The 14,873-nt window shown below is 45.5% G+C and overlaps 1 protein-coding gene across 2 annotated transcripts; it reads left to right on the top strand.

Moving 5' to 3' along the window:
* Positions 1-209: 209 nt before the first annotated feature.
* Positions 210-14,547, top strand: VLDLR (very low density lipoprotein receptor). Of its 2 annotated transcripts, XM_086630089.1 has the most exons (19): positions 210-363; positions 4,535-4,654; positions 5,603-5,725; positions 6,599-6,721; positions 8,099-8,470; positions 8,577-8,699; positions 8,784-8,906; positions 9,361-9,480; positions 9,558-9,683; positions 10,075-10,246; positions 10,578-10,802; positions 10,960-11,078; positions 11,457-11,596; positions 11,715-11,856; positions 12,173-12,319; positions 13,265-13,354; positions 13,737-13,814; positions 13,929-14,098; positions 14,512-14,547. In XM_086630089.1, exons 1-19 carry the CDS (start codon positions 213-215, stop codon positions 14,545-14,547), a joined length of 2,700 nt encoding a protein of 899 aa, XP_086486215.1. In that variant the 5' UTR covers positions 210-212. The 2 variants fall into 2 exon arrangements, with proteins under 2 accessions (XP_086486215.1, XP_086486214.1); XM_086630088.1 differs by lacking the exon at positions 13,265-13,354 and having other exon boundaries at positions 213-363.
* The last annotated feature ends 326 nt before the right edge of the window (positions 14,548-14,873 follow it).

Raw genomic sequence — 14,873 nt, forward strand, 5'->3', positions numbered from 1 at the left:
CGGGGGCGGGCGGTGCTGGCGAGCCAACCGGGGCCCGGCGCGGCGCCGTGAGTCACCAGCGGCCGCGTAGGGCGGCCGGGCGGCGGGTATAAGAGCGCCGCGGGGACACGCTCCCCCCGTGCATGTCTTCGTCTCCCTCCCCGGCTCTCCGACCGCGGCGCCTCCCTGTCCGCCCGGCCTCTCCGCCCTCCCTCCTCCTCTCCGGCGCGGCGATGCGGTCGGACTGCCGGCGCGGAGACCCGAACGCCGCGAAGGCCGGCGGCGGCCCCGGCCCCGGGCGCGGTGCGGGGCGGCGGGCGGTCCCGTGCTGCTGGGCACTGCGCCTGCTTCTCGCCCTCAGCTGCCTGTGTGCTGCTGCCGACGGTGAGTGCGGGGCCTGGGAGGGCTGGGGTGCGCACCGCCGGGGCCGCTGCCGCCCCTCGCCATAATTTCTTCTCCTACCACCCCCCCCTTTTTTTTTTTTTTTTTAAATATCTTTTCCTCCGGTCTTTCAGGCCTGGCGGGAGGGGGGCTCCGCAGAGGGGCCGCCGGGGTGGGCCCGGGCTCCCAAGGGACGGGGAGGTTGGGGGCGCTGCCGCTGGAATGTGCCCCGCCGCCCCTTTTGTCGGGGGACGTGCCGCCTTCCCCGCCGGGCCCCCGGCGGCGCGCAGGGCCGGTGAGGGTGGGCCTGAGCCCTGCCTTGCCGGCCCCCCGCCCTGGGGAGCACCTCTCCCGGGAGCGGCCCGGGTGCCGCGGGAGGGTTCGATTTGCTGCGCGGTATTGAGGGAAGGATCTGCCCGCCTGGGGCTTACCGGGGGGTCGGGGAGGATTGGGGCTTTTTCGTAGAGGAAGGAAGAGGAGCCTTTGGGAAGCCTGCGGCGTCAAAGGTGCTGTCAAACTACTGTGCAAGTTTGGCTTTGTGGCATCCAGCGGCATTGGCAGGGCTCTAGCTCGGGGCCGGTGGTAGCCAACCGCCGTGAGGGGTCGCCACCTGGTGGCCAGGTTGGGTCTTGCCAGCGCCGCGTCCCTTCTTGCGGCCTGGGCTCTCGCTGGCCGCGCTGCTCGTGGCGAGCTCCCGGGGTGCCTCCCAGCGTAGAAACGCTGTCGAAGCCCCTATGGCGGAGGGACCTGTGCGTTAAGCCAACTGAATGGTCTGTTAAAAGCACTTCCCTGTTGAGTGGAGGTGGTAATCAATTCCCTGACTCCTGACTTCCTTCAGGAACTGAGGTCCAGGCTATGCTTCTAGGTGGGAGGTGGGCGATTGATGTCCGCATGGTTGCGTGGCTCTTTATCTCCTGACTAATGCCCTAAAGTAGGCCTAAGTGTCAGATGTTAGCTGTGTTGGCCAAGTAGGCTTAAAGGTAGTCGGACCTTGCAGTCCGAACTGTATGTGGTAGTTCGGCACTGGGTCTGTCGGGTAGAGACCAGGGGATTGTTGCATCTGGTCCTCATACAAGGAGAAGAGGGGAAATGTCTGCCTAGTCACTCTTGCAGTTCCCAGTCACGTAGATTGCTCTCATGTCCGGTCTGCAACAGACATGATTAAACATCTGTAGTATGAAGGGCCAAGCTGGCTGGCACTGAAGCTGCTGGTGCACTATAGTCAGAAATCATAACGAAAGGTACACGGTGAAGGCCAACTCTAGTCCACCAAGTTAGTCTGATTCTTCCCTCAATTTGAGTTAGTGGCCCCACCAGCTCGCTCCTACTATTAGTGGCAATTGCTGGGGTCTGGGGGGAGTCTGAGTTCCTGTATGAGCTCTCAAAAGATTTCCCAATCACTGTTGCAGGCTATTCTGGGACTTGGTGTCAGATGACAGCACACAAGTGTCACATGTTTGAGGCTGCCCAGACAAGTAATCTGACAACTTGCTTAAGGGACTAAGACAAACAGTGACAGCAGAGGTTTGGAGAAAGCTAGTTTAACATGGGTAGTCACTGTAACTGTGTGCCTTCACCCTACATGCATTGCTGCTGCTTGTGAGCCAATTTCTAGTAAAGAATGGTAAAATAGTGTGTTTGTAGTCACAGGCAGTCAGGTTACTGGTTCTCTGGTCTTTTGCCTAAGCTTTATTCCCAAGGAGGAGAAAAGGTGTGAACGTGCTTGTGGTGTATGAGTAACACATCAAGAGAAGCTTTGAATTAGTGGCTAATTGATGATGATCTAAAGATCATCAAACGTCTTAGTGACTGAAGCTGCAAGTGAGGTACGACTCTGTTGCTTCAAATAACAAGGTAGTGTCATGACTAAATGGTTATCTGGCATTGCACGACTGTGCTTGGTGTAAGACAGAGGCCTACAATTAGTTACTAGCTGAAACTAATGTTCATCTTAACTGGAGCTCACTCCAAGTGGCCTTTAAAGTTTGGCAGACATCTTCAGGAGTAGCAACAGGTTATGACTTTTACTTTTGTGCACCTGTGTGGGTGCTAGCTGTTCTTTAGCTGTTTGTGAGCCAACAAAAGTAGTTGTTTTGACATTTCACTTGGTATCAGCTGTAGAAGTGCTGAAACCTTTCTGGAATGGCTTGTTGCAAGGATTGTAGTTGTAAAATTACAGCTGTTACTCCAAGCTCAGTTACTGTTTCTTTAGCCTTTGGTGTAGCTTCCCTGTAGCATTTGGTCAAAGTGATGTTATGTTTGTAAGTTACAAGGTACTAGGCAGTCTTAGCAAGCCTTTTCTGGTTGTTCTAGCTTGAAATAGAGTAACTGAGGTCTGTGGAGTTATTTTGGAATCTCCTGAGTGGCAGGCTTAGTCTAATATCTCTAGTGTGCTATTTTGGGAAAGGTTGACTGTTCCCACTCTGAAGGCCTGGATGGAAAACCAGCAGGAGTCAGTGGTTGCGTATTTTAGGTGGTAGTACAGTAACAACTGGAATAATGTGTGACCAGGCCTTGCAAGCAGAAGGCTATTTCTGTTAGAGGTTCCTGGATAAGAAGGTGATGTCAGGCTTAGAGCAAGCTGATAGCCGTGGCTTCTGCACTTCCTCTAGGCTGGCTGGAGTGTGGCTTCTAGAGCAAGGCAAGCTACTTGTTTGACAGCTCTTGACCAAATAGTAGTAGCTTTACAAACCCATGCTACTAGAAAGTGCATGCTGGTGTAACTCTCATCCTGAAAAAGAAAGGAGAGGGGAAATGCAGAGCACGAGAGCTGATGTTCATTTTTTTTTTGGCACTCTGTGAATACAGTTCTCATGAAAAAGGTTGTTATGGCTTTACTCTGAGTTAGTGTTTTGCTCAACCAGTAAGACGGCTAAAAAGTTAGTAGAGCTCAGTAAGCTGCTGTTTCAAATCCTTTATTTCTAGAATGAATTTACATGAGACACTCAGCAGGTAAAACTGCACGTTGTCCTTGCTAACACTCTGTCCAGGGTTTGCCATTGTCTAGTGCCTGATGGCTGACCAATATAATGTGAAATGGCTGAATAGCTTCCTTCCACTTGGAAACTGTCTTGCATTTTGTGTGTCATACACAGAAGATAGAAAATAACAAGTAATGTTCTACTAAAATTTGATGCCTTTGTGAGCCCTGGAATGCCAAGACAAAGCACCTCTGCTAAATGATGCAATAAACCAAGGAGGAGCAGGAGTCTTGCATCATGCCATAGACATGTGCAGCCAATACTAGTGCATGAGTTTACACACTTGCCTGCATGCATTACATGGAACAGCTCTGGCTTAGCTAATGAAGAAGCAGGCTGCTGCTTTGAATGAGAGTTATAACACTACTTCAAGACAAAGTATGTTTGGGGTATGGGTCACACAGTTTGAACCAAAGATACTGGAAAAATGGAAAGTGGAAAATGCACTCTAACACTAAGCATCATGCAGAAAGCAGTACCTTATTCACACGTACAAAAAGTCAAGACTGTGATCGGTTGGGAGACAAAAGACTGGATTCCAGAAGGAAGTGATAAATTATCTTGCCCTCTTACCATCACATTTGATCTAGCTTTAATAAGCAAGATCCAGATGGGTAATCACTTTTTGTGTGTACTAAGGAATGTCTCTGAGTGCCCTTGTTTGAGGAGTAAATTAAATCACAAAAACATGTTCAACTACAGAGCAGATATCTAAGCTGTCTTTACAGACATCTTGGGGATTCTGCTGTAGTGTATTAGCAGCAGAGTACCGAAATGCTAATCCAGCCTGACATTAGTCAAGTTTAAACCCAGTTTGCTTAAAGTTTGAAGAGTTTTGAGAATGCAGTGCTAAGCACTAGATAGCAGAAGTCATTGTGTGCATGAATCCCTTTGCCTTGCAGACTTGACCCTGCCTTGAAAATGAAAACTCTGTAAGAACACTGAGGTTGGTTTACTGTTGTCTGGGAGGTGGGCTGTCGTAGTGCTTAAGCTCTGCACTTGTACTGTGAAGGAAAGCTTTTCTGGCGCTACTTTCATAATTGAGTAAGATGACAAAGATTTGGAGCTCAGACCTGGCTTCACAGTGCTGTTATGCAGTTTACTAAGCTGGGTAACTTCCCGATCAGCAGTGGAGGAAAGCAAGAAAGTGTTGCTGAACAGTATCAGGGCTTAGGTTCTTTTTTTCATTGAAGGTGCGAGAGCAAAATGTGAGGAATCCCAGTTCCCGTGTAGTAATGGACGCTGTATTCCTTTACTCTGGAAATGTGATGGTGATGAAGACTGTTCAGATGGCAGTGATGAGAATGCTTGTGGTAAGTAATCAAAATGAATAATACCTCTGTAGTAGTACTTGCTAGTTGGCAGTGGGGACTTAACGGTGAATAGCTGGTGAGATGCTCATCCCATCCAACACTTCTGACAGTCAATACAGAATAGAGGAAAAATTCCCTAGACTAACTGGTAGACTGTCTTGATGCCTTGTATCCATCTGAGGCAGCTGAATTTTTGAGTGCTATGAAAGTCTCCTGGAATTGGTGACTGAGAGGAAAGCTTGTGACCAGAACTCTTTATTTGCAAGCATGGTGACTGTCAAGAACAGAAGGCAAGCCTGTTCTCAGTTGCTACCTGAAGACATAGTAGAAACTGTTTGCTAATGCCACTTAGCTGTTGGCTATGCCATGGTTAAATGCCTTGTTTATGTGTGAAAGTTATTCTGCTGAGTCTCCTATTAACATTTGGCTGCCAAATCTTGCTTTAAGCATAGAGGCTGAGATGGATGACTACATGTACTTAAGAGACAAGGCAGAACAGACTCAATATCCAACACTGGTGTAGTAGAACTATTAGTCTGCTCAAGCAGTCCTAAACTGTTGCCTTAGGGTTATGTAGTACCATACTTCTGTAATGACAAATCAAATGCCTTGATAATAAACTCAAGAGTTCAAAATCTGAATATTAATATCAATAGACCTCGCTTTAACTGTCTTCAAGGCAGCAGCTATTCTAGCAGCATAGTCTCCATCAACAATAGCAGTCCATCAGTGCCTGCTTACAGGAAGATGAATGTTTTCCTCTGTGCACAGTATAAGTCTCTAGGAAGTGTTAAACAGTGCTATCATTAGACTGGTGGAGGATGACACCAGACATCCAAGAACTAATGGCATTGCATTACTTTCCCAGGGCAAGGGAGATTATCTTTAGCTCTAACAAAGAAGCTAAGCTCTGGTCTCTAAACAAGTGACTGTCCTTCTCCCTTGCAGTGAAGAAGACGTGTGCTGAATCTGATTTTGTGTGCATCAGTGGTCAGTGTGTGCCGAACAGATGGCAGTGTGATGGCGATGTGGACTGCGAGGATGGGTCTGACGAGAGTGCTGAACTGTGCCGTAAGTGAGCCTGGCTTGTCAGTGCAGACAAGCCTGCAGGGAGTAGTGTTTTGACTTCTTGCCTGCTTGCAGCCCGGCTCTCCTCCTAGAGGAAGGAGGAACTTGTTGTTTTGGAGAGCACTTTTCTAAGTGCTAGCTTGGCTTTGGCCACATTAGGATCTTGACAAGACTTTTTACTGCTTAAAAAGATGCAGGACTGAGTGGGGAGTCTGCACTGGTACCTGGTACCAGATAGAAAGTACAAGGTTTTACTGACAGTCTGTAGCAGCAAGTGCAACACAGCAGGCCTGACCATTGGTGTGGCTTACTCACTGAGTGATCGCTGTTCTCCAAGATAACCAGAACTATGTAGGAACTGACTGACTACATGTTTGGGGGTGGGAAGCAGAAGAGCAGAGGCTTGACTATGAGGTCTTGCAGATAGCAACTCCAGTCTTAAATGTGGTAACTAATCAAGGAATATAGATCTATGAAGCTTCATTTCTCTGTATCAATAGGATCCACACTAGAGGAATACTTCAGCCCCAAGTCCTACTGCACTTTGGCATTACTCCTGCTTACTACTACGTGTTATAGCTCAAGCTTCTACAGTCTAACTAGTGTGCAGTCACAAAACTACCACTACAAAGATACTCTTAAAATACTAATCTATTAGGAGCTGGAAGCATCTTTTTTTTACTGAATACTACACACTAGTGTAACATCTTCCAGGATGGAGCCATCAACTTAGATGGATGCTGGCATCTAGTTAACTGCAACTTTGTCCAGAGCTGAAGCCTTTCAGTCTCAACTTTCAGGACAACTGCTAAAACCCAAGATCAGTAGCTCTTAAATTTCAGAACTCTTAAATTGAACTTAAACTTTTTTCAATAGATATGAGAACATGCCGGGTAAATGAAATCCGCTGTGGTCCTCAGTCAACCCAGTGTATCCCAGTGTCCTGGAAATGTGATGGTGAAAAAGACTGTGACAGTGGAGAAGATGAAGAGAATTGTGGTAAGGGAAGAAACAGTGGCTGCATAACTCTACCTGAAATAGACTTGTCTGAGAAGGATCTAGCTGGGCAGTATACCTGGGAAGATAAAATTTCTCATAGTACCAATATCTCCTTAAGCCTACAAGCCATCTTGTATTGCAGCCTGCTTAAAGCGGACTTGTTCTAACACTCCTCTATCCTGCTAAGTTATGAACTACAGCAATATAAGCTATTCAACATCAGTCTTTGGTCTCTGGATAATTTTGGTAATAGCCATAGGCTTAGTCACATGTCAGGCAGACCATCAGAACTTGTTCTCTGAAGGGTTTCTGAACAGGTAACTCTAGTTGCTGCTTACACTAACAAATGGTCTGCTAAAAATACAGTAGTGACTTGTAGCCAAGGGCACAGCTTATCTGCTTTATAGCCCAATAGGGAGTATTCTGCGTGCTTGTCAGAGTGCAGACTGGGGAAGGTAGGTTTCAGGTGTTGGGGGGGCAACTTCAGTCCAGTCTGCAAGTGAAGCTGCCACTGCCACCATCAGAGAGCAGCATTTCTGGCTTTTTCTAATGAAATTGTGTGTGTATGAGTTGTCTGAGGTATCCTGAGACAAATTTGCTGTAAACAGAGCCACAGGGCTGGCTTCCATCAGAGCCACCTTCCCTGGATGGGCTAATGAGACACAGATCTTCAGACTTCTGCTATGTGTCTGTGGAGCTGCTGCCTTTCTCAGCAAGCAAATATCTTAATCTGGACAAATAAATCTACAAACAGCTACAAATCTACAATCATTTCTAATGAAGCTGATAAAACAATCAGCCTAGGCATACTGAGCTACTAGCTACACTGCTATTAAACCAGCATAATTTGTACTGAGATAAGTTGTCTGAGTGTGCTTAATACTACAGGATCAATTGGTGCAAGATCTTGATCTGTTATCCCCAGTGGTCCAGGTGAATGGGCCACTGCTGTCCTGGGGACCAGCACAAAACACTTCAGTTTCAAACTACAGTGCATGCTGACCATCTGGCTACCTTAATCTTAGTCTGTACTCTAGAGTTAGCAATTCACTTACCTTCTGTCTCTGGTTCACAGGGTTTGAGTCTGTTTTCCAAAAGGCTCACACTCTGAAGCAGAACAGCCTAGCTGCTTCAGGAGATTATTTTTCACTCAGTGGCTCAAAACTGATGCCTGTCACTCATAGCATCCAAAGGCAAGGAGGACAGTCTGTGTGGGGCCCAAATGTCCTGTAGGTGGTCAGTGAGGTTCCACTAGAGCCTTATGCAGGATGCTGATCTTCTGTCAGCTAACAGCTGATGAAGAACCTGCAACACCTTCATACAAAAGTCTGCCTTCTTGTGATAATCTGCTAATCTCTCTTACTCCTGTTACTCCAGGTAATGTGACTTGTAGTCCAGCAGAGTTCACATGCAGCAGTGGGCAGTGTATTTCAAAGAGCTTTGTTTGCAATGGTCAAGATGATTGCAGCGATGGCAGTGATGAGCTGGAGTGTGCACCACCTACCTGTGGAGTTCATGAGTTCCAGTGCAAAAGCACCACTTGCATCCCTATCAGCTGGGTGTGTGATGATGATGCTGACTGCTCTGACCACTCAGATGAATCTCTAGAGCAATGTGGCCGCCAGCCTGCACCTCCTTTGAAATGCTCTGCCAGTGAGATGCAATGTGGCTCAGGTGAATGTATCCACAAGAAGTGGCGCTGTGATGGAGATCCTGACTGCAAGGATGGAAGTGATGAAATCAACTGCCGTAAGTTAACTTCGTTCTTCTCTAAGAGGTGCTGGGTGGCTCCTGTTTAATTTTTTTTCCTTCAGCAGACCTCAGGAGTTTAAGTCTGTAATGGTTATGTCCTCAGCTTCTCGGACCTGCAGACCAGACCAGTTCAGATGTGAAGATGGGAACTGCATCCATGGGAGTAGGCAGTGCAATGGTGTGAGAGACTGTCTGGACGGCACTGATGAAGCAAGTTGCAACAATGGTAAGTGTGGAACTAAGCAGAATAAAGTCTTGACAGAATATCTGTTGAAGCTGGTTGTCACCCTCACAATCTTCATTATCTCAGTTATTCAGTGCTCTGGACCAGGCAAATTCAAGTGCAGAAGTGGAGAATGCATAGATGTCAATAAAGTGTGTAACCAGCAGAGAGACTGCAAGGACTGGAGTGATGAGCCCCTTAAGGAGTGTAGTAAGTGAACAAAGTCACTGCACAATGCTGACCACTAGACACAGATACAGCCTCTCAGATGTCAGTCTAGAATGCTTATCTGCACTTCCTTGGTGGCAAACAACCAACCAAGAGCAACCTAGTCAATAGGCTAGTTTTATCCTAGCCAAACTGGCTATTTGGATGACTTCTCCATGGCCAGAAGGCGCTTGAAGGCATTAGAAACTCTGAAACTTTTGGGAGCCTCAATCTTTGTCTGCTGCTGCCAACTCGTAACACAAGTAACATGCTGATGGCTGAGCAATTACGAATTTGAGGAACGTCTCTTTCATGTGACCTGAAGTACCAGAGTGGTATATCAGATGTGGCAGGCATCATTTGAAAATGGATGGGTGCCTGGTAAAGAACTCTGTGACTAAGACTGTGAGACTAAATATGTGTACTCTTTCAGAAGTGGCCAATTCTTCTCTTCCAGACATAAATGAATGTCTGCTGAACAATGGTGGATGCTCTCATATCTGCAGAGATCTCGTTATTGGCTATGAATGTGACTGTCCAGCTGGGTTTGAGCTTATAGACAGGAGAACCTGTGGAGGCAAGTATCAAGTAGGTTAACATGGACCCTACTGATGGTATTGGAGAGCAGAAAAAAATAAATTTTTGTCTTTACAGATATTGATGAATGCCAGAACCCTGGTATCTGTAGTCAAATCTGTATCAACCTGAAAGGGGGCTACAAATGTGAATGTAGCCGTGGCTATCAGATGGATCTTGCTACTGGAGTGTGCAAGGCAGTGGGTGAGTATTGTCATAAGACTTCTATATCCAGTCTTTAAAATGAGGTAGTAAGTGATGTACTGCTTATGCTTTGGCACTAGTAGTTGTGCAGTTACCAATATAACTGGTACAGACCTGAACACTCCTAACACTTTGATTGGTGCCATGATACAGTACTTAAAGCTGCCTGACATGAACTGCTTGTGTCTGCTCCCTGGGCAGGACTCCCCATCAAGTTGTGGAGGGAGAGAAGGATGAGGTATAGTACAGCCAAGACCTCTGGTCAGCATCCTCTCTCTAGCAAGTGTAGAATGGCAAATATTAAATACAATGACTCTTAAAACTTTTCTGAAAAGAATGGTATGTGAGCACACATCTAGAAGCACAGATAACACTTCCATTCTTTTCACAGGGAAAGAACCATGTCTAATTTTCACGAACCGCCGGGATATCAGGAAGATCGGTCTTGAGAGGAAAGAATACATTCAGCTAGTAGAGCAGCTAAGAAACACCGTAGCTCTAGATGCTGATATTGCAGAGCAAAAACTTTACTGGGCTGACTTCAGCCAAAAAGCAATCTTCAGGTAAATGGACTCAGCTTCTGAACCCTGTTGTGTTCCCTTAAACCATTGCACACTTTATCCAAAATGCTCTAGGCTCTGGTGATGAGAACTAGATTCCTAATGTTCTAAAGACAAAGTACAGTAGATGCAAGTTCCCACAACTAGCAATGTGTATGCCTATTACACTTCCTAGTAACTGCTGCTATAATTGCAGAAAAGGCACTCTGTGGAAAGTCACAAGTGCATCTTCTACATTGCCTGCCTGAGATCTTTGTGCAGTATTTGCTGAGGCATGCCAAGTGGTAGTATCTGTAGAGGAAGGGGTTGAAAGCAAGTAACTCTTGTCTTCCAGTGCCTCTATTGATACCCGTGATAAAGTTGGAAAACATGTCAGAATCCTGGACAACATACACAGCCCTGCAGGAATTGCTGTTGACTGGATTTATAAGAACATCTACTGGTCTGACTCAACTGCAAAGACCATTTCAGTGGCTAGCCTGGATGGCACGAAAAGAAAGGTTTTGTTTCTCTCTGAGCTGAGAGAGCCAGCTTCTATTGCTGTAGATCCTCTCTCTGGGTGAGTATTTGTTCTGGTTCTCTTCAAAGAGCAGACCTACCAGCTACTCCATGTCCTGATAACTGACTTAGGTAGCCTTTGTTAGTTATTGGTCATAATTAAGAGTGATACTACACAGTACTATAGTGCATCATACAACATAAATTCTGCTTCACAGCTTTATGTACTGGTCAGACTGGGGTGAGCCAGCAAAAATTGAAAAAGCAGGAATGAATGGATTTGACAGACAGCAGCTTGTGACAACAGAAATCCAGTGGCCTAATGGAATTGCTCTAGGTATGTTGAACTTGTCTCTGTGCCAGAGGTATTCTGGAGCTTTAGCAATTTGTTTGCTGCAAAAGCCAAGGTCGTCCTTCAGAGAACTATTTTCAGCTTCTGAGAATGGGAAGTTCTTTCATGCCTGGAGACACTAAAACAGGCACAGATCCCACTTCTCAGATACTGAAATGGTAACTTTTCTTGCACTGCTTTTTATTATAGTCAAGGCATAGGCCACTTAGGCAGCACTGCAGCAGCCTTTTGCATCCTGATATGGTAAGAAGCTAGGGCAACACTGCAACTATCCTTGAACCTATGGGTGTTTCAACTTTTGCAGGAGGCTTTAGTGGCTTTCTCCATGTAGGTAGTAAATATGCTTGGTTTTTTTCTGCCTAGATCTTGTAAAAAGCCGTCTATACTGGCTTGATTCTAAACTACATACACTGTCAAGTGTGGACTTGAATGGCCAGGATCGTAGAATTGTACTGAAGTCTCATATGTTCCTTCCTCATCCTCTTGCTCTAACAATATTTGAGGTAAGGATGACTTCCTTGTAGTAATTGTCAAAGATCCTCTTCTTGCTAGTACATGGCTGGCAGTTATGGTGCTGATAGCAACACAGAGGTAATGGGATGCGATGACTCTGTCTTCTAGGACCGTGTGTACTGGATTGATGGAGAGAATGAGGCGGTCTATGGTGCCAACAAATTTGCTGGATCTGAGCTGGTTACCCTAGTGAACAACCTTAATGATGCACAGGACATCATTGTGTATCATGAACTTGTTCAGCCTTCAGGTAACTCTAATACAGTTTATAGTTATGCCAATGTATACTTGTTAGAAGCCTGTCATGCTTGAGTGGTGGCAAATGGTATTCTTTCCCTGTATAGCTAGCTATTTCACTCCTACTTAGAGTGCTTGGAGATTCTAACGTAGGCACCCCCACTGGGGTTGAGAGAGGGTCTGGTTGCAGTTGCTCCTTCTTAGGCAGAACAGGTACAAATCTATAACCTGCAGAGGCAGGTAACTCTACTAGAGCAACTATTGAGCAAATCATTATGCTATACACCTGGAGTATGAAGGCTCACTCCTGCCAATTGCTGTACCAACAGGCAGGAACTGGTGTGAAGAGAACATGGCAAATGGAGGCTGTAGCTACCTGTGCCTGCCAGCTCCTCAGATAAATGAACACTCACCAAAGTATACCTGTGCTTGTCCTCTTGGATACTTCTTGCAGGATGATGGTCTGAGATGTACAGGTATGGTAACATGACTGAAATCTTTTCTGGGACGGGTGGGGAAGGAGTAAGGGTACTGAGCCTGTTGGAGGCAAATATGGCAGTATAGGCTGACAGCTCTGCATGAGTTAATCTGATGTAATTAATCTTGGAGGGGATGGTCTTCTAGCATGCACTAAGCTGGCCTTCAAAGTCTGCAGGTGCTCTTCAAAGTCCATGCTTGGCTTCTGCATCATCATCATTTGCAACAAGACCTTTACCTCCATCGCTTTCTGCAGACAGCAAGCACATGCACAAAACATACCAAGCCCTTTTCTTAATAAACAAGGAATATAAACTAACATGGCTCTACAGTGTATAAATAAACAGGGTTAAAAAGCTGATAAACAAAAAACTGATAGGCTAATCCTGCTGGCCAAGGAAGTTTGTTTGGACCTCCTTTTGTGTTCCAAGCAAACCTGCTTCTGCTACTATCCTGAGCACTGACTGTATGGCAGGCTTTTTTGTCCAGCAGAGTGGGACTAGAAACTCTAAGGTGCCTCTTAATACCTTGCATGTTGATTCTGACTGCCACAGTTATAGCAGTGAATGCAAGGTTGCTGTCCTCAGTTGGCTGCTCTAAAGGGTTGCTAATAGGTATCAAAGACTGCACCTAACCAGTAAACTTGTGGAACTACAATCTCACTCTGAAAACCTGAAATGAGGGATGGGGTAGCTTACTGTTGTCGTGATTCTAAATACCTGTAACTCATGCCTGATGAACTGTCTAAGCTTGTTCTTGGAATTATTTTTGATCAAAACCCCTCAGATGAGCGTGTGCTAGTGAAATAACTAATGTCAGTGTTTCCAATAAAGCTAATAAGCTGCATGATCATTCTGCCATCTGCTAAACATTCACTACCATGGCTCTCATAGCTAAGCCATTGCAGAACTTCAGGATTAACTGGGTTCTTGATCTATAATTAGTTTCAGGTACTGGAACAACTGTGGCTTACACTGAGGCTAAAGATGCCAGCACAACAGAAAAATCTCCAACTGTTGGACTAGTTCCTGGAGGTACTGGTCCAAATAACTCAGACTGCTAAACATTAGAGAAATTAAATGCAAACTGACCCACTAGCCTAATTGAAGTTTTCTCCTTTGCATGCAAGTAGAGAACACAGGCCAGGTCATGTGTGTAGTACAACAGCTGGAGCATGTGATAAACAATTAGTTCACTTATAACAGTATGGAACCTATAGGTTCCATGGAATCCCAGGAGTGTTCAGAGAAGGCAAGCTTTCTACTAATATAGGATGAAGCCTGTTAGGCTCTTCTTGCAGTGTATTACTGAGAAGCTAATACATAATAGCAACTTCTGGGCTTGGGAGGTGCTTACCTCTGACAGTATTTTCCAGCCTGTCAATAAGCAAGCTCACTACTTCAAATTCTCATACAGGATTCAGCATTAATGGTACAACATCTGAAGCAACTGCAGGTGGAGGAACATCAGCAGCTTGGACTGTTATTCCTGTCTGTGAGTACAGCATTCACTAGCCTTTGGGAACCCTCGTGGTGGGACAAGCCACTCATAGTCAGGAGCTTGACTGGACCCTTACTCCATACTTGCAATCTGTTTCTCTCCCTAAAGCATTGCTGGTGATGGCTGCAGTGACTGGCTACTTCATGTGGCGTAACTGGCAGCACAAGAACATGAAGAGCATGAATTTTGATAATCCTGTCTACCTGAAAACTACAGAAGAAGACATCACACTTGATATTGGAAGACACAGCAGTTCAGTGGGACACACCTACCCTGCAGTAAGTAAACCTATTGACATGTCTGAAGCTCCACGTTGATCCTCAGAGTAGATGTAAAGACTGGTGAGTGATATCTGACTTGAGTTTAAGAGAGGTCTCTGCTCTTGAAAGCTGCTGGCTGCAGGCAAACCACTGAGCTGGATCAGCTGAGAACTTACTCTTTTAATCAAGGTTATAGCTTTATTAGGCAACTAATATCCTGTAGCTGGGATAGAGTAATCAGTGCTGAATGTGGTCACTAGTCTGCAAAACCTAGCCCCTGTCTCACACTGCTGTATAGTGATTATATGCTTTGTTTTGTACCTTTTATTAGTATAATTGTAGCTGTTTTGTACCTTTTATTAGTATAATTGTAGCTAACTTGTACCTTTTATTAGTATAATTGTAGCTAACTTGTACTTATTTTTGTACAGATATCTGTTGTAAGCACAGATGATGATACGGTGTGAGCACTGGATCAGCAATCACTTCCGGTTTACTTGTGCTTTACACTCTTTGGGGATAGTAACCAGGTTTGTGGCTGAAAGACTTCCTCCATTCTTGGAAGAAAGAAGATACTTTCTGTATGTATGGAACACTTATGTAAATAGCTATTTTATACAGCTGAACAACAAACTCTGTAAATACCTGTCCACAACAATTCAGCTTTTGGTGGTTACTGTTTTATCAGTAACCCTTGGATTGGTCAGTCAGTAACACCACTGACCAAGTATAAAGCACTTTCCATAGAAAGCCATATTCCAGCCACAACTTGTAACATCTGTACATATGTGTA

The sequence above is a fragment of the Tauraco erythrolophus genome, chromosome Z, assembly GCF_009769465.1.
Source record: "Tauraco erythrolophus isolate bTauEry1 chromosome Z, bTauEry1.pri, whole genome shotgun sequence".
Classification (NCBI taxonomy): Eukaryota; Metazoa; Chordata; class Aves; order Musophagiformes; family Musophagidae; genus Tauraco; species Tauraco erythrolophus.

Coding starts and splice junctions, on each gene's coding strand:
- VLDLR (XM_086630089.1), top strand. CDS start 213: ATGCGGTCGGACTGCCGGCGCGGAGACCCGAACGCCGCGAAGGCCGGC. Junction 6,722..8,098: donor AGAAGATGAAGAGAATTGTG/GTAAGGGAAGAA, acceptor CTGTTACTCCAG/GTAATGTGACTTGTAGTCCA. Junction 8,700..8,783: donor TGAAGCAAGTTGCAACAATG/GTAAGTGTGGAA, acceptor TCATTATCTCAG/TTATTCAGTGCTCTGGACCA.